The 24,163-nt window shown below is 44.2% G+C and overlaps 1 protein-coding gene across 2 annotated transcripts in view; it reads right to left on the reverse strand.

Moving 5' to 3' along the window:
• The window catches only part of RIOK1 (RIO kinase 1), a 29,969-nt gene extending 7,533 nt beyond the window's left edge, over positions 1-22,436 (reverse strand). Inside the window, exons 1-12 of one of the 2 annotated variants that reach the window (XM_069960193.1) lie at positions 22,328-22,436; positions 19,057-19,243; positions 18,302-18,392; positions 17,193-17,262; positions 15,864-15,906; positions 14,556-14,648; positions 13,858-13,970; positions 10,161-10,241; positions 9,832-9,918; positions 7,806-7,943; positions 6,285-6,388; positions 3,405-3,511 (exon numbers count right to left, since the gene is read on the reverse strand). In XM_069960193.1, coding sequence (XP_069816294.1) covers positions 3,405-3,511; positions 6,285-6,388; positions 7,806-7,943; positions 9,832-9,918; positions 10,161-10,241; positions 13,858-13,970; positions 14,556-14,648; positions 15,864-15,906; positions 17,193-17,262; positions 18,302-18,392; positions 19,057-19,243; positions 22,328-22,356 — 1,143 coding nt within the window. In that variant the 5' untranslated portion in view covers positions 22,357-22,436. Of the gene's footprint in view, positions 1-3,404; positions 3,512-6,284; positions 6,389-7,805; positions 7,944-9,831; positions 9,919-10,160; positions 10,242-13,857; positions 13,971-14,555; positions 14,649-15,863; positions 15,907-17,192; positions 17,263-18,301; positions 18,393-19,056; positions 19,244-21,893; positions 21,915-22,327 lie in introns of those variants that run through there. The other variant, XM_069960192.1, reaches the window with a different exon arrangement.
• Between the last annotated feature and the right edge of the window lie 1,727 nt (positions 22,437-24,163).

Consider the following 24,163-nt stretch of genomic DNA (forward strand, 5'->3'; position numbering starts at 1 on the left):
TTCTCTTATTCCTCGTGAAATTTAGAAATTTTAAACTAAACCAACATATTATTGGAAAAATTCGAGTTTTTCATTTTTAATGGCCAATTTTGAATACTTTCCTCTAATACCTGTGGGGTCAAAATGGTCACCACACCCCAAGATGAATTCTCTGAGGGGTGCACTTTCCAAAATGGGGTGACTTATGGGGAGATTTTACTCCGCTGGCACTACAGGGGCTCTGCAAACGCACCTGGCGCTCAGAAACTTCTTCAGAAAAATCTGCACTGAAAATGCTAATTGGCGCTCCTTCCCTTCTGAGCCCTGCTGTGTGCCCATGCAGTGATTTATGCCCATGTATGGGGTACCGTTCTACTCAGGAGAACCTGCGTTACAGATTTTGGGGTACTTTTTTTCTCCTGTTCCTTGTGAAATTGAGAAATTTCAAACTAAACTAACCTATTATTGGAAAAATTCAGGTTTTTCATTTTTACTCTCTACTTTTGAATACTTTCCTCTAATACCTGTGGGGTCAAAATGGTCACCACACCCCAAGATGAATTCTCTGAGGGGTGCACTTTCCAAAATGGGGTGACTTATGGTGAGATTTTACTCTGCTGGCACTACAGGGGCTCTGCAAACGCACCTGGCGCTCAGAAACTTCTTCAGAAAAATCTGCACTGAAAATGCTAATTGGCGCTCCTTTCCTTCTGAGCCCGGCTGTGTGCCCATACAGTGGTTTATGCCCACATATGGGGTACCGTTGTACTCAGGAGAACCTGCATTACAGATTGTGGGGTGAATGTTCTCTCCTGTTCCTCGTGAAATTTAGAAATTTCTAACTAAGCAAACATATTATTGGAAAAATTTGAGTTTTTCATTTTTACTCTCTACTTTTTAATACATTCCTCTAATACCTGTGAGGTCAAAATGCTCACCACACCCCAAAATGAATTCTTTGAGGGGTGCACTTTCCAAAATGGGGTGACTTATGGGGAGATTTTACTCCGCTGGCACTACAGGGGCACTGCAAACGCACCTGGCACTCAGAAACTTCTTCAGCAAAATCTGCACTGAAAATGCTAATTGGCGCTCCTTCCCTTCTGAGCCCCGCTGTGTGCCCATGCAGTGATTTATGCCCATGTATGGGGTACCGTTCTACTCAGGAGACCCTGCGTTACAGATTTTGGGGTACTTTTTTTCTCCTGTTCCTTGTGAAATTGAGAAATTTCAAACTAAACTAACCTATTATTGGAAAAATTCAGGTTTTTCATTTTAACTGTCTAATTCTGAATACTTTCCTCTAATACCTGTGGGGTCAAAATGGTCACCACACACTAAGATGTATTCTTTGAGGGGTATACTTTCGAAAATGGGGTGACTTATGGGGGGGGGTTCTCTCTGCTAACACTACAGGGGCATTGCAAACACACCTGGCGCTCGGAAACTTCTTCAGCAAAATCTGCATTAAAAAAGCTAATTGGCGCTCCCTTCCTTCTGAGCCCCGCTGTGTGCCCATACAGTGGTTTACGCCCACAACTGGGGTACCGTTGTATTCAGGAGAACCTGCGTTACAAATTTTGGGGAGCTTTTTTTCTCATGTTCCTTTTGAAAATTAGAAACTTTAATCTAAACGTATATATTATTGGAAAATTTAAATTTTCAATTTTTTTACGGCCTGATGGTGAACACTTTCCTCCAGCCCCCGTAGGGTTAAAATGCTCATTATACCCCTAGATTAATTCTTTAAGGTGTCTAGTTTCCAAAATGGGGCCACTTATGGGGGTTTCCAGTATACAAGCCTCCTAAATCCATTTAAAAAAAGAACTGGTCCCTAAAAAAAAAATCCATTTTGGAAATTTCATGAAAATTTGATATATTGCTAATAAATTTCGAAGTCCCGTAACACCTTAAAAAAGTAAAATATGTTTACCAAATTATGCCAGAATAAAGAAGACATATTGATAATGTGATTTAGTAACTAATTTATGTGCTATGACTTCCTTTTTTAAGAAGAGCATTTCAAAGTTCATAAAATGCTAATTTTTCATGATATTTTGATGTTTTTCACAAAAAAAACACAAAGTAGTGACCAAATTTTGCCACTAACATAAAGTGCCATATGTGACGAAAAAACAATCTCAGAATCGCTAGCATACTTTAAAGCATCACTGAGCTATAAGCGCATAAAGTGAGACAGGTCAGATTTTAAAAAATTAGCTTGGTCATTAAGGCCAAAACAGGCTTTAGTGGCAAGGGGTTAAAGGGGAAGTCCAGGCAAAATAATTTTAAGATATGTTATTGCCCAACAAAAGTTAATTTTCCAACAAAAGTTAAAAAAATTACTAATAGACACTTATTATGGGAAAGGCAGCTATAGTGCATTGTCTCTGCACTTACTACAGCATGGCCTGTTCAGGTCTCTGTAAAGTTGGTGATGTCACAAACTGCCAACACCTGCTGCAGTGGAGGGACAGACTGGAGCAGCAGGTGTCAGCAGTTTATGTAACGTGACATCACCAACTTTACAGAGACCTGAACAGGCCATGCTGTAGTAAGTGCAGAGACAATGCACTATAGCTGCCTTTCCCATAATAAGTGTCTATTAGTAATTTTTTTAACTTTTGTTGGGCAATAACATATCTTAAAATTATTTTGCCCGCACTTCACCTTTAAGGCTATGTTCACACTACGTAAAAGTACGGCCGTTGTTGCCATCGGCAACGGCCACACTTTTTGCGGAGCGCAACATAACCTTATCTGATATGCGATCCCGGCCAGAGCGTATACATATCCTACACGCTCGGCCGGGATCCCATACGGTGCCACAAATAACTGACATGTCAGTTTTCTGCGGCCAGAATTCAGTGAATTCCGGCCGCAGAAAGCCCTGTCAGTTCACACAGTGAAGTGAGCGGCTCCAGAATGTTGCTTGGGAGCGCTGATGTGCAAGCATCAGAGCTCTGCGGCTGGAAAGATCACCCGGCCGGTACTTAAGTACCAGCCGCGATGATCCGGCACAGACCGGCCGTTCCGTGACCCAGCCAGGGTCACGGAACGGCCGGTCTCTTACGTAGTGTGAACATAGTCTAAGGTTGTATTCCAAGCTTATGTTATTTAAATATGAGTAACCATCTGCACAGTATCTGTCAACAGCTTGAATGAATTATGCAGCAGGTCTTTGAGGACAATGGATGCATCCTTTCTTTTACAAACATGCTACATTGCTAGTGCTATAGGTCATGAGTATTTACACCCACAAAGCATTTACACATCAGTACCATCTAAATCCAGTAAAATGAAAGTGGTAATAACAAACTAAACTTATGCTCATAAATACCTAATGGTTAATGGTTCTGAAATACAGGCTCAAGATGCTTTGTGACAAGGTGCATTGTCTTTTAACAGAATGAAATTCCAGTTACCTTCTCTAAATACGCATCCATGTTATCCTGATTAATTGATGGGTCTGTAACAAATTCAAAAAGTTCTCGCACCGTCATGACCGCTACGCCATACTTCACAAAGAAATCTGTTGGACAACACAATGTATGGTTAAGAAAGTCTGACCCTTTTAGGGCCAATCATTTTTTTTTATTTTTTTTTGTTCACTGTTCAGTAAACCTTAAATGTAATTATCCTGCAAGTCAATATGATTTAAAATTACAAAATTTATATAAAAAGGGAAGAAAACATAAGAAAAGTACCTCTCACGCTAACTTGAGATGATGGTGGTTCCTTCAAGTCATTATTTTACTCCAACTAGGAGTCTCAGAGCATTGACTAGTAATATATAAAAAAGGAAAGACTTCCCATCTGTAGACAGCTGTCTTGGAGTTATTGCCCCTTGTCACAGTACAGAGTAGGGTGTTAGTTGGATAGTGAGGGGACTATTATCTTGAACCAGAGGAATATTAGTTCTCCTTAACCCCTTCATGACAGAGCCCTTTGATGCACAAAAGTCCGGGTCAGATTAATGCAATGTTCCTCCCCGCCTTCTATGAGCCATAGCGCTTTTATTTTTCCACCTACAGGGCTGGTTGGGGTGTCATTTTTTGCACCATGACCTCTAGTTTTTAGTAATATCATATTGGTGTAACAGAAAAATTTTGATTGCTTTTGATAAATTTTTTTGTGATATATAATTTAATAAAATCAACAATTCTGGTGTGTTTTTTTTTTTTTTCGTTTACACTGTCACCGTGCAGGAACAATAATGTTAAATTTTAATAGATCGGACAATTCCACACGCTACGATATGTAATATGTTTATTTATTTATATTTTTATAATGGGCAAAGGTATTTTTAACTTTTATTGGGAGGGGGTTTATAAGTGTTTTTTTTTTTACTTTTTTATTATTTTATATTTTTTTACTTTTATAAAAGTAAAATATGCAATCATTAGATTGCATATACTGATCTATGCTATGCCATAGCATAGATCAGTGTTATCGGCGATCTATGTATAGAGCCTGCCTGAGAGCAGACTCTATACATGGATCGCCTATCCGACAGGACGGAGGTGAGGAGCTTACGCCCGCCTGTCGGCACATGCCATGCTGCTGGGGTCCCAATCACTCAGTGACAGATGCTTGATCTGTCACTGAGCACCTTAAACGCTGTGATCGCTGTAGATCACAGCGTTTAAGGGGTTAATGAGAGTCGGCTGCAGGACCGCAGCTGACGCTCATTACCTCCGGACCCGGACATTGATGTAATCAGGATGGCTCTCTCTGCAGCGCTCCCGCTCACATCAGCAAGCCCCTGTAGTCAGGAACGTATATATACATTCCTACTGCACGGGGTATGTGCTGTAGGAACGTATATATATATATATATATATATATATATATATATATATATATATATATATATATATATATATATATATATATGTTACTCACGGGAAGGGGTTAAGAAGAGTTCATTTTGGAAAGATTTTTCGGCTTGGCATAAATCCTTAGTCAATATTGTAAGACTCCTAGATGAAGTGAAACAAGAATGTTCTCAAGGTGGTGTTCCAGAGCTATTTTGTGTATCAGAGCTATTTTGTGTATCCTTTCTTCCAAAAATTCCCACTGGAGCAGGAATGGCCTTTAAAGAGGACCTGTCACCCCCATGCCGGTGTGACAGGCTCCCGACCCCCCGCTAGAGCACCTTATACATACCTGATCGCGCCGGGTCCCGCTTCTTGAGACAGTCGGGTGACGGAGATTTCAGCGCCCAAAGCGCGCTCCTGAGATGAGTCCATCTCTCATAGAGAACAACTGGTGAGTCCGATGCTCCGTCATTCTCTATGAGCATTGGACTCATCTCAGAAGCGTGCGCCGGGCTTCGGGCGCTAAAATCTCCGTCACCCGACCGTCTCAAGAAGCGGGACCCGGCGCAATCAGGTACGTATAAGGTGCTGTAGGGTGTAGGGTGCGTTCACTCCACATCTGTAGGGTGCGTTCACTCCTACTGCATCCGCAGCTTATTTTTCCGCGGAAATCCGCAGGTCTGGTAGTGCAGATTTCAACCTGCGAGAAATCCGCGTATGTGTGCGCTTTGCAGTTTTTCTGCATCAAGTTTATCGCAACTGAAATGTCAGTTTAAAATGTCTCTCATTCTAAACGGACATTTCAGTTGCGATAAACTTGCTGCAGAAAAACCGCAAAACGCACACATACGCGGATTTCTCGCAGGTTGAAATCTGCACTACCAGACCTGCGGATTTCCGCGGAAAAATAAGCTGCGGATGCGGTAGGTGTGAACGCACCCTTAAAATGCTTTTATTTTTTTTTCAAGGAAAATTAGTATCCCTCAGGTCCCATGACAATTTATACACTCTTGTTTAGTTTTACTGCTTTTTTTTCCCTTTTTTTAAAATGTCCTAAAATGCACATATTCAATGCTCTAGATCATTTCTTTCTTTCATCTATGGGGTGGTGTGAGGACTTAAATGGCCAAGATTTATTAATCTGTGTGAGACAAATATTGTACATATTTTTGTCTCTGACAAATAGGCAAACTGCTCAGCTTTCATAGCCTGTGATTGGCTGTTCTCTCAATGTACCTGGTGTAGTAAAAAAGCACATGAAATAAATGAATTCCAACTGTATTGTACACAGACGTACATTATTTGGCATACTTTTGGTTTTAGGTTACCCTTATCATATTGGTGGAAACTTTGTCCATAGTTTAGGACTGAGATATTCAGAGTGCTCCATGTACTTTTGGCCATCTAGTGCACATACTTAGACTATTGAACCACAACAGCAAATAAAAAAAATTCAATTAAATAGGGACACAATAAAAAACTCACCGTTCACATTGGCACAGTCTTTCCGAAGAAATTCCAAAGCATGAGGATGATCATGTTCCACTGACTGAGACACATCAATAATATATATCTGCCCATTATGGTAACTGAAACGGCATTACCAAAACATTACCTTCTCACCAGAACATCTACCCCGAGAATGTAGCACAAACAATGATATGTACCTCCCAGTCAATCAGAAGATCAAGCAAGACAATAAGAATCCAAATACTCTATATTGTCATTGTATAGCCAGATCTCTTCTAAAACCATACAGTACTGCTCTGAAATGGGCTTCTGATAACTAAAAGAGAAATGTCACTAGATTGCTGGCATGGATCCAGAAAATGTATGCAGACTGCTGAAGCAGGTATCTGGACAGTTATAAGCATACAAGTAATTATGTCTTCCCCAAAGTGAATAAATGACCCTTTTTTATTATGTAAATGTGGAACTTCTGCACAATACCCACCCACCCAAGTATGTAGCGCCTGCTGTATCTGTACACAATATACAGTAAAATAATATATATATATATATATATATATATATATATATATATATATATAGTGGTGTCTTGGATTACAAGCATAAGTCATTCCGCCACTGTGCTTGTAATCCAAATCCACTCTTAAACCAAAGCAATTTTTCCCATAAGAAATCATTCTGAACAACATGTAGAACATGGTAAACAAACAATGAGAAACAGCTGAATGTGTCATATTATAAGTTACTGTACAGTATAGCAATCAGCATGTGGCGTATAATGTATAGTGACTGCATAAGAAAACAAAGAAAAAAACCAGCAGCAGTTTGTAGATATGGGATGGAACTGCAGATCCCCATAATGCAGTAGCATAGTACAAGGGCTAGAATGGAGAAGCAGGGCTGCTGTCAGAGGTCTGTGTGGTCACATGACAGCAATGGGGAAGAGGGTGTGTTCGGCATGAACCAATCTGGAAGTGAGAATCACAGAGCTGTGCAGGAGGACAGTGACAGAAACTTTCTATACAGCAGTGTGTGTAGCTGAGTGTAAGTGCATGCAGAGTATAGCAGCAGTATGTATAGGTGAGTGTGAATGCAGGCACATTATAGCAGCAGAGCGAATGGCTGAGTGTAAGTGCAGGCACATTATAGCACGAATGTAGAGGATGTGAAACACAAGGGCTGACAGAGACTGCAGGGAGCATGAAGGAATAAGCAGGGTATAGGGTGAGCATAGTATAGCAGCACTCTCAGGGAGAGAGGGGTTACAGCTATGAGGAGATTACCTCCACAGTCACTGTACCCTGCTGTAGACCACCCTGCAAACCATGCCCCCCCCACTCCCCCTCGCAACCAGTATACAGTAGAGAGCTCTTAAACCAAAGCAATGCTCTTAATCCAAGTTACAACTTTGAAAAACTGTGAGCTCTTCTTGCAAAACGCCCTCAATCCAAGTTACCACTGTGCGTGTGTATATAATATAGATTATACATATACATATATACACCCAAGAATTATATAGCACAATGTTTTACTTACAGCATATTAAATTCACTGAGATCTGCATGTACAAGTCTAGCATCCTGGTACATTTTTCTCATGTAATGCAAAATGTCTAAATAAATCTCCCGAGCTTTGGAATCTGACAACTGGACATTCTTTAACAATGGAGCTGGCCTTAAAAAAGAAAAGTAAAAATCATGAAGACAATACAGTAGAGTTAATTTAAATGAAATATATGAAAAGCACATAAGTTTACATCAACGAGAGCCATGGAGCACCTTCAGATGCAAATCCTGAAGTATTACCTGCGGAATTTATAGAGGGTCGTGCTGTGCACAAGACTGATGATGCTGCAGACTGGAAAACCTGCAGAATCCTCTGAATTCAATAAGGAATTCTTTCCTTGTATGTGTGGAGTGGACTCTGAAAACCATCTACATGTGTTGTACAATAAAGGACCTTAAAGCGCAACTATAAAATATTTTGACAATTTAGTTTTAGTTAGTTTAGGCCATTATAAGAATTTTTGCAATTTAGATTAATTACGTAAATCGAACAGTTTTTTAAATATATGAAGCAGAATGTCCCCTTAGCTGTGTGTTTGTCTCTCTGCTACTTGTGCAAAACTGTCCAGTCCTGCTGAAAATCCGTACATTGCCTGAGGAGCAGTTAGGTACGGGCTGTCAGCAAGTCACATGACAGGCAGTGAGGAGGAGTCTCCTGATCATGCTGCTGTCTGTGCTAGAGCTGGGTGATTGCTACCAGGCTGTGTGGTAAGCAGCAGACCCCAGCTCTCCTTCCTGACATGTGCTCCGGTGTCTGGTGACAGGTCAAACACCGGAGCACACAGGAGTAGGAGAGCTCCAGTCCTCTCCCGTCCCTCCCCTGCTTCCTCTCACCCTGCACTGGACGGCAGCCCCCTCCTCAGCAGCTCAGGCTCCTCCTCTCTGGTATATCTGAGTGTTATGGCCCCCTCCCCCGACTCCTGCACTTTGCTTCCATGTGCTCTGCTCTCTGTACACCCCAGCACACAGACAGAGGAGCGCTCTGGTCCCCTCCCTCCTCCTCCGGTCAGCCTGACATCCTTTCAGTGCTGGTGCTCTCCTGTAGTAAGCAGGAGAGCAACACTGTCCTACTATGTGCTCCTGTCAGGTATCAGAGCACAGAGGGAAGAGTGCTGTGCTCCCCCAGCCCCCACTCCCCTGCATAGTGTCCCACACCTTACTGTAATGCAGCCCTGTATGTAATCCCACTGTGTGGGATACCACCTACAGGGGTGCTGTATCTAATCCCACCGTCCAGTGTGTGCGATACCATCTGCTATGATGCTGTATCTAATCCCACCGTCCAGTGTGTGCGATACCAACTGCTATGATGCTGTATCTAATCCCACCGTCCAGTGTGTGCGATACCAACTGCTATGATGCTGTATCTAATCCCACCGTCCAGTGTGTGCGATACCAACTGCTATGGCGCTGCTCAGCAGCCAGTGGATGGAGGTACCCAGCAAGATGAGAGAGATAGGGAGGCCACGCCCACTTTCAGACAGGAGGAGACCACACCCACTATCTCTCAGCCAGGAGAAAAATTTATTTATTATTCTGAGCCAAACAACTGGGGATATCTCAGCAACCGCACAAGATAGGAACGCAGTTTATGGCTCTTTTTAAAGGGTAACACATGGGCTTTTTATTTGAGAAATTTCATTTTTTTGGCTACTGAAATTATAGTTACGCTTTAAACTTCTAGTGTACACTCAACTACCTACAATAATATAACCAAGACCCCCAATATATTACATGCCTTTACTCCTAAAGAAATGCATATTAATCCTAGCTTTGTATAAATACAAACTAAATATTAGAACACTATTTGGAAATAAATTTTTAACATCTTCCAAAAAATGTTCTTCCAAGAGAAGACTACCTGGATGCAAAATGGCAGATTTTGTTTCTGCCGAAACTTTGCCAAAACTGCACCAAAATCGGTGCAGTCACACTCTAATTACTCTTGCATTTAGTCACACGTAGGAACATATGAAAAAGAAAAAAAAACTACTCACGTCTCATTTTTCCCAATAAATTCCATCACCAGAACATGACTTCTCAGCATAACTGGCTCAGGACAGGGAATCCCTGCAGTGTTCAGCCTAAAAAAAAAATAAAAAAATAGATGACTTGAAAATAATAGGAACAGCATATCTTCAATGTCTCAACTCTGTTTCCCAATGACATACAAAAAAATTAGGAAAAAAACGGAACTAAACATTGTCAGGTTTGAAGCATTTTAGTAACTGTGCTAATGTGCACACAAGAGGATCCTATATACATGCATCAGTATAACATGATGTGATCCAGTGACAAATCTATAAAGTAAATCCATATATTTTACCGTATTAAATTCCTCATTTCTTTTTCGGCCCATGTCTTCACCATTTTACGAGGATTGCCTTTGCAATAGCCATGTCGAAACCTAAATGTTGGTAAAGAGTATAAGATAACATTTTTAAGGATGACCTTGATAAATATACATACATAAAGTAGTAAATGTAATAATATATGGAGCCTGAAATCGAATTCTCGCATTACTGAGAGCCTCTTGCTCAAGCTTTACAATAAGTTACAGCAATATCAGGTAAAATGGCAGATGTACGGGGGTAATCCCATCTTAGGCATGTATGACCACCCCTCACCTGTTGTGAAAACATATGTCAAGAGAGCTCGACTCTTTCCCTAACTTCCACAGAATTTAATACAGAGGGAAGCATATAGCCATCTGACATGTATGAAGAATAAATGAAGAGGGTGCACAAACCCCAATTTTCCTAATAGGCGAGGCTCCAGGAGATGCACCATACCCTAAATCCACACTAAACTGCACTGGTTCTAGTCTGACCACTCCCTGTACTTCCAGCAATCCATCAGCTTTGGTATGGTATGACAAAAGACCGATCTGGTTTATGGAATATTATTTTTAATCCTAAATAAAATGCCTATTTACAGACTTTTGTTCAGAAAGAAAAGGGGAGACATCTAGGGTATAAAAGTAATTACTACAATATATAAGTAAAGGCATCATTTATAAGAGTGGCTGGAAATTAGATAAGGTTGTCAGAGGGAAGGGAGGATGGCAGAAAAAGGACTGCAAAAGGCAAATAAGGTTTCAGATATTGCAGTCACCTATAATATCTCATACTACATTGCTTGTACCACAATCCAAATCACTGGCAAAATTTAAAGGGAATCTGTCAGCACAAATTCATGTTCTAAACTGATGACACTGTTAGATGTTAGGTCAAGGAAACACATGGTAGCTTTCATATATCCAGCTGTGCTGAATGAAGAAAAATGCTTTTAGGCTATGTTCCCACACAGTAATATCAAAATACAACTGTAATTTGGAGTACTAATGTGCTTCATTAAAGTCTGACAGTCAGTGCACACACAGTACAGAAAAATGGTCATATTTAAAGGGGTTGGCCACTTTATAGTAAAATTGCTCAGTGTACAGTATTAGTATGTGTACTCACTGTATATACTGACAGCAGCTCCCTGTATACCTCATAGAGCTAAAATTAGACTCCCCTCCTCCAGGCTGTGCTGCCCTGCTCTGTGGTGTTTTGGTCCATTAAATGGCAGACATGGAGGAGCATGTGACCGCGCGACGCTGTATTTGTCTATGGAGGACACAGGGGGCGGAGCATGGTCACATGCTCCTCCATATTAGCTAAAACGGATTTAAAAAAATAAATAAATAAAAAGTTAAGCATTCACAAAACCATGGTTGACAACATTTTTCTGTACTTAAAAGGAAAAAACTCCAGTTATAAGAAAAACAAAACAAAAAAACAATCAGAAACATAGTTTATATACTTATCATCCCTCCTGAGCTGTTACTGTTTGAATTTCCCACCATCTGCATAACGCCTGATCTCTAGTCTTGGTCTTCATTTCTTTCCTACTTCCTGGTTTCAGCTTCCCATGATGAACTTTGGCTGCTGTCACGTTGCAAGTGCCTGCCCCTCCATTCACTTCAACTCCCATCATACACTAAACATGACCCCCTCTCTCTCTCTTCCATCAGGCTGCTGTATAATCACAGGTTGTCAGTCCCTGCACTGAAGCTGCACACACATACTTTCACTTTGCAATGTAGTGTACATAGCAAAGTGACATCTGCACAATGGCCGTCCCTAATCAGGTCAGGGCAGGAGAGATAAGACGGTGTCTGTCACTGAGGGAAAATAAACAAGTGACAGGACTCCTTCACAGCATGAGGGGAGGGGGGGCTGCCTATGTGCTGGGAGTTTGTCAGGAGGGAAGATAAGCAAGTGACATGACTTGCAGTTGCTCAGCCAATCGGAGCTGAGCAAACTGAGTCACCTGACAAGGCAGGGCAGGGGAAGGCTGGTGTAACAGGAGCTAGAGCAGCCCTCCTGCTGATGACTCATTGTCACAAGAAGGAGTTGAGAGAAGAAACTGGTGAGGACAGTAATTAGGCATGTGTGAGTTTCTTACACTTCCTGCTGGGGGGTGGAGGGGGAAAAAGGCAGGGAAGGGAGGCAGATAGGTGATTGAAGCACATTACACAGTTATATAACTTTGTAATGTGCTTCAATTACTGGGAAAAAGTTTTTCATCAGAGTTGTCCTTTAACACTAACTGTTGAAAAACATATATATGCAATGTGCACCTAGCCTAACAGATCGGTCACAAAAATGAACTGCCCCACCCAAAACAAAAAAAAAAAGGCCATATTTTACTATTATAATAATTATTGTAACAGTTATAATACTGCTAAAAATCATTGTGTGAGGCTTTCTGAAGATCCTGATCTGCAGCAAGGTGTGATGCCTCCTCGCTCCTTCTCCCATACCTGGCCCTGTCAGATTGTCAGTCAGGGCTCAAATTCCAGCAGACTGACAATCAAGTAGATAGGGATGGAAGGGGAAGAGAAAATATGTTGCAGCCCTTAGAGGTTGCACTTCAGGAATGTGGGAAAGCCTCTCGAACTCTTTGCACTGAATAAAAGCATTTTCTAAGTTTTGGAAGCACAGCTGGATATATGATAGGTACCATGTGTCTCCTTGACCTAACAGCTAACATTGTCAGCAGTTTGGTCCGTTGCAGGTGACAGATACCAAGAATGTCTATTTGAGATATAGTTTGCAACAAGCTGTGTTTATGCATTTCTACATTTACTACCCTGCAATACAATAATTTAAGCAAGAGATAAAGATGACTGAAAAGTGACTTCAAATAGTAATTCCCAAAAAAGCATCCATCTTGTCACTTGACGGTGTACATAACATTCCAAAGTCTCCACGTTCAAAAAAACATTTAATTAAACTTAGATTTTAGTTTGCCCCCTAACAAGAAAAAGGGGAGTACTGTGTTTACTAATTGTAATAAGACGGTGGCCATTATGCAGGCAAAAGCTGGGGAAGACTAAAGAGAGCCCCTTTAGGGTGCATTCAAACATACAGGATCTGCAGCAGATTTGATATGCTTTGAATCTGCAACTTAAAATCTGCACCATTAAATCTGCTGCAAATCCTGTACGTGTGAATGCAACGTTAAAGATTTTTTAAATGAGTTTTCCTATGGTACAAAAACTCTTGGCAAAACTGTGTTAAAAGACATGCCGCCCCCCCCCCCTCCCCTCTCCAAAAAAAAAGAACCTTCAGGAAGAAGACAAAGGATTTTGGAAGATCCAACTGAAGCGAGACAAGGTGTCCAAGTGAATATGAAGGCTGGATAGGTTTTTCTGCCTCTCTGTGAAGGAAAATGGTCTTGGGCCAAAGAATAAGAGGTGGAGGAGGCAGAACATGGATGCTAAAAGGTGGATCCGGACCAGTTATTGGCCGTACAACAGGGGATTGCAGAGGATGGAGAAGCCTGGTCAGAGAGATGGTTAGAAGGCTCATCGTGGCTTAGAAGACCTTAGTGAGTTTGTCAATTGTCACTCAAACAGTGGGACAACTGTGGTATGGCACTACCAGACTTATCAGAGTACACTGGACCCGCAACACAGGAATAACACTGAATTTCATTATCTTTAATATTGTAAAATGGACAATGTATCTCACCTGAATTCTCCACTCACATATTTATCACGGTCTTTAAACATTAGGATGGAGGTTTTATAAATCTTAATGGCCCTGCTTCCACCATCTGAAGTGCTAGCATGGTAGACATTTGCCTAAAATGAAAGGCAGGCATGTATAATACATTTACAATAGCCATCAACAGAATGTATATTATTGTAGGAAACAAGGGCTGAAACTAACAAAACCTAAAGGACAAACCCATACCACATAACTGCAGCAGTGGTTGCCTTAGATCACGGTGTGAAAAAAAACTTATGGTTCCTTCCACCAGCCTCAATAGTAGCCGAAATATGTCATATATATGTATACAGCATAGAGAAAGGGGTGGCGCTATGCTAGCTTCAAGAACTGAAGTTTTGGGTGCTTATCTGGGAATGAGATGCACTATGGGAAGTAGGCAAGCCCGCATGAAACAGTGTGATGCTCTGAGCAATGTAAGCTGGTAACTGGCCCCTGATATTCATGTAGATGCTACTTTTAGCATTTCGCTACTTAAATATTGTTGCAGCCTAAGTACATGTCAGTGGTCTCCCCAAATGGCTGTCCATGTGCCAAAGCATCAGAACAGTTTATGCTGCATGGAGGGGTACACAATATTAATGTTTTAGTGTTATGGATGGAAAAAAAATAATATATATATTTTTTTTTTTTTTTTGTGTTACACAACATACACTTACTTCCTTGCCTGTGCTGATACATCCATTGATTTCTGATATCACCCCCCTAGTAAGCATCTTAAAAAGAATCATCCTTGTTCTGGGATCCAGAACCTGAGAAAACAAGCACATCACTTACAGTTTACTGATGATTTCCAAAGCAAATGTACTATTGTGAGGGATCAATACTTTGGACCCTGCCTAGCAAAGGGAAACAGAAGTGCAAAAACACAGTAGAAAGACCAAACGTGTACCCAGCCCCAGAAACACAGATAACCAGAGTAAGAATCAGTATTTTATTGCTCGCAGTACACACAATAGGGGAGATTTATTAAACTGGTGTACAGTGAAACTTGTTCAGTTGCCCCTAGCAACCAATCAGATTCCACCTTTCTTTCCTTACAGTCTCTTTGGAAAATGAAAGGTGGAATCTGATTGGTTGCTAGGGGAAACTGAGCCAGTTTCACTTTACACCATGTTGGATACATCTCCCCAATGTGTTTCTGTGTAATTTCTACGCCTTCGTAAAGGACCATGCTGAAGAGTGTTGTCTATACAGTGAGCAGTAAAATATTGAATCTTATGGATCGGGTATCAGTGGTTCTTGTGCTGGGTATAAGTTTGGTGTTTCTACTGATGTTTGGAAGTTTGCAGAGCTGTGGGAAGAAAACAGTGGTTCTTCTTTTTACCTAGCTGCCAGGCCTAGTTCCAAATGATTGGATTGCTTTCCAGTCTATGGCAGTGCTGAGTCTGTGATTTAGCACAGCCAGGTTAGTGAGTACATTCCCTGTGCTACTCTCACTAGCCCTGTTGATGATTTACTAGGAAGCCACAATGTTTTTCTTTTTCCTCTTTTTATTCCCTATTTGTGACAGAAGTGACACTTTAACATGGAGAAACTAAACTGTCAATCAAATAGGGAAGCTGCGTCTCATAAATACACAGGACTACTGCACCCCTGAGAACCTCTTTAAAAGGGAATCAATCAGCACAATTGTGCCAATATGGTTCCCTGCTTCACAATACAGATCGACTGTGCAGCTTCCTAAGCTACCAGCTGCATCTGTCACAGTAGCTTTACAGCTGGGAAAAAGTAGTTTTATTCCGCTGTGCTAATGAGAGGGGCGGCGACTAGTCATCTGGACGGAGACCAGTTAGTGTTCTCTCTGCCTGTCAATCATTCAAACTCCGTCTCCCAACTATAAAGCTACTGCTGCAGGCATGGCTGGTAGCTTCGGGGAGCTGTGCAGCAGGGAACCATATCAGCACAATCCTGCTGATTGGTTCTCTTTAATCTTATTTATTTATGGTACTATTCAGAAAGCATACCTGCTCAACAGTGGCTCTATCAGACTTGTCTTTAACTCGGTACCTAGTGTTAGTCAAGAAAACAGATTATTTAGTAAAAGAAATACAAAAAAAAACAACACTTAAAGTATGTGTTTCTTTTTTTTTTGAAGATGATCTGTCTCCAGTGAATCGTCCTATTTAACTGACAATCAGCCCCACCATGGCTATTCTGCATCCTTGCAAGGGCTCAAACAAGTGTCAAACAGCGAGACATGACAAGGCACGACTAATCGTGTGCCAAGGATGACAGTAAGAAAACTACCTCCACTCTCAGCGTTCCCTGCACTACGGAAACATAACAGAATAGAGTCTTGCTCTTAGTTTCCCTTTAAAAAAAAAATAAAAAAAAATGGCATGGCAGACTACATGCATGGCACACTAGACTACATGGCAGACTAGATCAAGCATCTCAGAGATACAGACCGCAGTGACAAGGTGGAAAGTCAGAAGAGACAAGATCATAAGGGCATTCAGCTGCCCTGTGACAAAAAGATCGACCCGCACGAGAACAAGCCTACCAAAAAACAACAATGCTACTTTAGTGAAAAGGGTTATTGAAAAAAAGAGAAAAAAAAAAAAAGTCAGTAGTTTTAATAGTTTAACATAAACTTAAAAAATGGCGTGTGAATACACCCCTATACTAGAACGTTTCTAACAAAGCCATATATTACAGAGACTCTGTACCCACAATCTGTCCCCCCCAAACCACTTGTACCTTTGGATAGCTGCTTTTAATCCAAGATCTGTCCTGGGGTCCGTTCGGCAGGGGATGCAGTTTTTGTCCTAAAAAACAACTTTTAATCCTGCAGCACTGTGTCTAACGGCCGGGGCTTACATTTGTATATGCATTAGGCTGGCACCACCTCTCCGTCCTTCCTCCCCACCCTCCTCATCATTAGGAATGATCCAGGAACATTTACTGCTGTTTAAGCTTTGCACAGGTATATTAACGATCCAGCCGATGTTCATTATGCACACAGGTGGGGAATAGGAAGCAATCTATCTGGAGCCTTCCTAATGATGAGGAGGGTGGGGAGAAAGGACAGAGAGGTTGTGCCAGCCTAATGCATATACAAATGTAAGCCCCGGCCGTTAGACACAGCGCTGGATGATTAAAAGTTGTTTTAATGACAATAACTGCATCCCCTGCCGAATGGACCCCTGGACAGATCTTGAATTAAAAGCAGCTGTCCGAAGGTACAATTGGTTTGGGGGGGGGGGGGGGTACAGAGTCGCTTTAATCCTCTTGCTTTACAACATGCAAGAGCACATAAGTCATAGTGCTAAGCAATAAAAATGTATACTTACTGATCTGATTCTTTTTGTCTGGATTTTTCAGTTACTTTGTTCATAACAGAGTCAGAAAGATTCAATTTACCTATAAAACATTAAACACATCATGTTGATTATACACCTAAAGGGGTTGTTTGCTTTGGCCAAGCTCTGCCCCTGACAGTAAGTGGATTACTGTCACCATGCTGGGACTCCCAGTGATCAGTTGTGCTCAATTTTCCTACTAGACAACCACTTTAACAGGACAATCTCTACAATACCTAATGTATTTACTAATGCTACCTAGTTTTTATGCAGTTAGGAAAAAAATTCCACCTCTACCTTTGATGTCCAGAGCATAATGCAATACATTGCTGAGGTGCTCTTTATATACATCGCATGCCCTTTATAACTGAGAAATACATGGAGCAACAAAGATTTCTCAACTGCTTCCCTGTCTATAGGGTTTATTATGAGACACAAATGGAAAAGTAAAACCCTTTCTGTGCTGTGTGTGTCTTACAATGAACTAGCTTGGCACTGTCCCACCTCAGCCAGTGATTGGCCAAACAGCATGTAAGTTCAGAGACCATCTCAGAAGTTTCAGCGGGGGCTACAGGGAGCAGGCAGAAGCAAGGAGGACACAGGGGAGTGTAGACAGGCGTTATAAAGAATATTATTTTGCACTTTAAAGACAAGGGCTGCACAGACATCCCTAATGATGTCCCTGCAGCCCTTGCTGTACAATTATTGAGTTGTGCAATAGGCTCTGTAAGCGAGCGCCGATCTAGCAGATTGGCACTCACACTAGTCATCGGGCAGTGTAAGTAAGTAATTATAGAGATAAGCACAACTTGAGCATGCTCAGGTCCCTCCTTAGGCTATATCCATGTTTTCCAGGACTCCCTAGGGTTGCATCAAACTTCGTCAGCCACCAGTAATCAAATGCAGAGCCAGAGTTTTCCTCATCTCTAGCAATCACGAAACCATGATGTCAGATCTGCACTACACTCTGTGGCTGGTTCAGCGCTTTGGATCCCATTTTCTCATGAGATTTCATGAGAAAACAATGCCACCTTTAAGGTTATTTTTTTTTTCTATTTAGGGAGGATTGTGTCATGCTATGACCTGTGGTGTATTCATACCTAGATGGATTTTATTTTCATACTTCTGTAGGACTTTGTCTGTTGCCATATAGATCTTGGCTGAATTGTTTTTCATATCTTGTCTGTTAGCCTGAACCACAAAAAAAGACAAGGTGGATCAAAAAGTATACCGAAACAATAAATAAATTTAAAAAGGACAGGTTTTACTGCAACAAAAACATAAGCCCTTTTTAATAAAAAAATATATATTTCTATTGGGCCAAATGGCAAAACTTAAAAACGATATAACTTTGGTATGGCTGTAATCATAGTGAGAGAACAGTAGGATAATGTTATTCTTTATAAATTGTGCACTAAAAAGGAAAGAAAGATTTTTTTTATTTTTTTTATTCACCCCAATTCTTTTTTTAATAAAATTCAATCAGTAAAATATAAGAACCCCATTAAAAAACGTGACTTGCTCTGCAAAAAACAAGCCCTCAAAAAACTAAAATAGCTCTGAGAAAGCAATGAAAAAAAAAGAAGAAAAGGGTTTTGGCAATAAGGCACTATGGGGGAGATTTATGAAAGGGTGTAAAGTAGAATTGTCTTAGTTGCCCGTAGCAACCAATCAGATTCCACCTTTCATTCTTCAAAGAATCTGAGAGGAATTAAAAGTGTAATCTGGTTGCTAGGGGCAACTAAGACAATTCTTCTTTACACCAGTTTGATAAATCTCCCCCTATTTCCCTGTGGGGTTATTGGGGATATAGAAGTTTTTGTTCTTAACAAGCTCTATTCTTTGCATCACCTACCTGTGGGTTACTCCCTCTTGCAGATGTATAATGCTTGGTAATATTTGTGCTGCTGTTTTCCCAGTACCAATCATCATCTTCATCAATGTCTTCTTCCTCATCCTCCTCGCTATCCTCTTGATGACATTCCTTAGAAGCAAGCTCCTCTTTTCTCTGAAGGAACCTTTCATAGCTTTCCATTTCATCACTATAAACCAAGACCATAAGGCAGGAGGGCATGAGACAATGCTTGCACACATGCCAATATTAGGATGGGTTCACACTTCCGCTGGGGGTCAGTTAGCGGTGCTCTGTCCGAAGTGCCAGTTATTTGGCAGGATCTGAGTGGACAAAACATTCCTGCAGGCAGTAATCTAGTGCTCAGGTCTTGCACCAGACTGGGACCCAACAGATCCTACTGAAGTCACTGTCAGGTATCGGTATCAGTAAGGGCCCTATTACATGGAGTGATAACCTGCCGGATCAGGCTGATACAGCATTACTCCATGTAATAAAGACAACGATTAGCTGATGACAATGATCGGCCACCAACCGTGGATCGCTACGATGGTCGTGTAAAAGGCTCAGTAAATGACTGCTTGTTTACATTTTTGATCAGGCTGTGCAATACGGCCCTCAATGTCCGTTTTTGATCTGACCATCAGGCTCCTTTCTGGGGTGCTGAACCGACTCTCCAGCTAAAATGTAAGCCTAGCCTAAAGGGCCTTTCATACTGACCAATCGTCCAGGAAACGCTCCTGCAGCTGATAATCTGCCTGTGTAAGAGTCTATTTACACAAAAGATTATCTGACAAAGATTTAAAGGGGTAGTGCAGCGGTAAAGAATTATTGACAGAATAACACACATTACAAAGTTATACAACTTTGTAATGTATGTTATGTCTGTGAATGGCCCCCTTCCCCGTGTCCCACCCCCCCCACCCATGTACCCGGAAGTGTGGTGCGCTATACATACCTGTCACATGCAGACTCGTCTCTGATCTTCAGTCTGCGATGTCGTCTTCGGACGGCCGGGCCGAATCCCTCCGAGCGTCCTGAGTGTCGGCCACCCTCTTCAGCGTCATCGGCTGCTCAGCCGCGATTGGCTGAGCATAACTGTGCTCAGCCAATCGCGGCTGAGCAGTCGATGACGCGGCCGAGCAGCTGATGACGCGCCCGTGATTGGCTGAGCCAAACTGTGCTCAGCCAATCACGGCTGAGCATCTGATAACGCTGAAGAGGGCGGCCGGCACTCAGGACGCTCGGAGGGATTCGGCCCGGCCGTCCGAAGACGACATCGCAGACTGAAGATCGGAGACGAGTCGGCACGTGACAGGTATAGCGCACCACACTTCCGGGTACACGGGTGGGGGTGGTGGGACACGGGGAAGGGGGCCATTCACAGACATAACATACATTACAAAGTTGTATAACTTTGTAATGTGTGTTATTCTGTCAATAATTCTTTACCGCCGCACTACCCCTATAAAGCCAAAGCCAGGAATGGATTTGAAATTTTAGGCTTTCCTTTATGACCTGATCTTTGTTTATAGTCTGTTTCTGGCTTTGGCTTCAAATCTATGGCAGATAATCTGTCATAATCTTTCTGAGTAAATAAACCCTAAATATGACAACAATCAACTAAGGACTGATCCTCTGTTCAGGACATACATTAAGGCTACAAACCCACTTGGCGGGTCTGCAGCGAGTCTCCTTGCTGCGTTTTTGCAGCGAGACTCGCTGCAGATCCCAGCCCTATACTTTTATTAGCAGAGAAACTCGCAGCAGGGATGTACATTTTGTCTGCAGCCCTCCCCATTAACCCCCTAGCCGCCAGACATTATACATTACCGGGTCCCCGTTCCTGCTTGCTTCGGGGCTCCCGGTGTCTTCACGGGCCGCCCGGCCAATTAGTGCGCTGCGGCAGGGCAGCGCACTGATTGGCCGGGCAGAACGTGCCGGGAGCCGCCGAAGCAAGCAGGAGCGGGGACCTGGTAATGTATATCCTGCCCGCCCCCCCCTGCAGCCCCGATCGCCCCCGGCCGCATGATCGCCCCCCGCATCCCCCGGCCGTACGATCGCCCCCCGCAGCCCCAATCGCCCCCCCGCACCCCCCGGCCGCACGGTCGCCCCCCGCACCCCCCGGCCGCATGATCGCCCTCCGCACCCCCCGTCCGTACGATCGCCCCCCGCAGCCCTGATCGCCCCCTGCACCCCCCGGCCGCACGGGGGCGATCGTGCGGCCGGGGGCTGCGGGGGGCAATCGTGCGGCCGGGGGCTGCGGGGGGCGATCGTGCGGCCGGGGGCTGCGGGGGGCGATCGTGCGGCCGGGGGCTGCGGGGGGCGATCGTGCGGCCGGGGGCTGCGGGGGGCGATCGTGCGGCCGGGGGCTGCGGGGGGGCGATCGTGCGGCCGGGGGCTGCGGGGGGCGATCGTGCGGCCGGGGGGTGATCGGGGCTGCAGGGGGGGCGGGCAGGATATACAGGTCCCCGCTCCTGCTTGCTTCGGCGGCTCCCGGCACGTTCTGCACGGCCAATCAGTGCGCTGCCCCGCCGCAGCGCACTGATTGGCCGGGCGGGCCGTGAAGACACCGAGAGCCCCGAAGCAAGCAGGAACGGGGACCCGGTAATGTATAATGTCCGGCGGCTAGGGGGTTAATGGGGAGGGCTGCAGACAAAATCGCAGCAGGGATGTATATCCCTGCTGCGAATTTCTCTGCTAATGAAAGTATAGGGCTGGGATCTGCAGTGAGTCTCGCTGCAAAAACGCAGCAAGGAGACTCGCTGCAGACCCGCCAAGTGGGTTTGTAGCCTTAAACAGCGTGTAGTTATTGGGAATAGTGATGGGGCCTTACACACCTAGCGATCCCTGACTGCACAGCCTTATGGGGGATCAGCAGCACCATTGTTCAGACACAAGCGATCAGCAGATATCACTGGAGTGCAGGCTCCTATCTGGGTGACACCACTACTCCCCCACTGTGGTCTGCACCATTACATGACTGACTGTAGCTGGCCGCCATTATACAGTGGGCCTGAGCAGGACGGCCATATAGAAGACCACCAGCCATCCCATAGATGTACATGTATCCCCATAGCGGAGAAGATCGCCAACTAACACGTGTGTGTACTCGTCTGTGGGGTCATGGGGAAACCGCAACATGAACACGTGATGCGGAGAGCAGCTGCGATTCCCGGTGACGGAGCGGCTCTCCCGCAGTTATTACACAGGCTATGGTGTAGACCCCGCGGGTGTGTGCGGTAACCGGGAGATATGACAAAATACACATTACCTGTCCTGCGTTTCCGGCTCGCCCGCCATCTTGCTACTCCAGACCGAACATGTGCCGGGTGACGTGCGGAACTCCTCCGTGTGCTTCCTGTGCCGCCCAGCGCTGCCATCTTACTACTGCTGCTGTATATGGGAGATAGGGGAGGGCACAGGCTGTACTGCTTGGCGGCTCTGATGACCACTGCAGGTGTGACCGGTGTCCTGTGATACAGTGATCTCTGCAACTGTGTCCTGTGATACAGTGATCTCTGCAACTGTGTCCTGCAGGTGTGACCGGTGCCCTACAACACAGAGATCTCTGCAGGTGTGACCGACGTCCTATAACACAGAGATCTCTGCAGGTGTGACCGGTGTCCTGTGATACAGTGATCTCTGCAGGTGTGACCGGTGTCCTGTGATACAGTGATCTCTGCAGGTGTGACCTGTGTCCTACAACACAGTGATCTCTGCAGGTGTGACCGGTGTCCGTACAACACAGAGATCTCTGCAGGTGTGACCGGTGTCCTACAACACAGTGATCTCTGCAGGTGTGACCTGTGTCCTACAACACAGTGATCTCTGCAGGTGTGACCTGTGTCCTACAACACAGTGATCTCTGCAGGTGTGACGGTGCCCTACAACACAGTGATCTCTGCAGGTGTGACCGGTGCCCTACAACACAGTGATCTCTGCAGGTGTGACCGATGCCCTACAACACAGTGATCTCTGCACATGTGACCGGTGCCCTACAACACAGTGATCTCTGCACATGTGACCGGTGCCCTACAACACAGTGATCTCTGCACATGTGACCGGTGCCCTACAACACAGTGATCTCTGCACATGTGACCGGTGCCCTACAACACAGTGATCTCTGCAGGTGTGACCGGTGCCCTACAACACAGTGATCTCTGCAGGTGTGACGGTGCCCTACAACACAGTGATCTCTGCAGGTGTGACCGATGTCCCTACAACACAGTGATCTCTGCAGGTGTGACCGGTGTCCTACAACACAGTGATCTCTGCAGGTGTGACCGGTGTCCCTACAACAGTGATCTCTGCAGGTGTGACCGGTGCCCTACAACACAGTGATCTCTGCAGGTGTGACCGGTGTCCGTACAACACAGAGATCTCTGCAGGTGTGACCGGTGTCCTACAACACAGTGATCTCTGCACATGTGACCGGTGCCCTACAACACAGTGATCTCTGCAGGTGTGACCGATGTCCTACAACACAGTGATCTGTGCAGGTGTGACCGGTGTCCGTACAACACAGTGATCTCTGCAGGTGTGACGGTGCCCTACAACACAGTGATCTCTGCAGGTGTGACCGATGTCCCTACAACACAGTGATCTCTGCAGGTGTGACCGGTGCCCTACAACACAGTGATCTCTGCAGGTGTGACCGGTGCCCCTACAACAGTGATCTCTGCACATGTGACCGGTGTCCCTACAACACTGTGATCTCTGCAGGTGTGACCGGTGCCCTACAACACAGTGATCTCTGCAGGTGTGACCGGTGCCCCTACAACAGTGATCTCTGCACATGTGACCGGTGTCCTACAACACAGAGATCTCTGCACATGTGACCGGTGTCCTACAACACAGTGATCTCTGCACATGTGACCGGTGCCCTACAACACAGTGATCTCTGCAGGTGTGACCGGTGTCCGTACAACACAGTGATCTGTGCAGGTGTGACGGTGCCCTACAACACAGTGATCTCTGCAGGTGTGACCGATGTCCCTACAACACAGTGATCTCTGCAGGTGTGACCGGTGTCCTACAACACTGTGATCTCTGCAGGTGTGACCGGTGCCCTACAACACAGTGATCTCTGCAGGTGTGACCGGTGCTC

The sequence above is a fragment of the Dendropsophus ebraccatus genome, chromosome 2 (assembly GCF_027789765.1).
Source record: "Dendropsophus ebraccatus isolate aDenEbr1 chromosome 2, aDenEbr1.pat, whole genome shotgun sequence".
Lineage (NCBI taxonomy): Eukaryota > Metazoa > Chordata > Amphibia > Anura > Hylidae > Dendropsophus > Dendropsophus ebraccatus.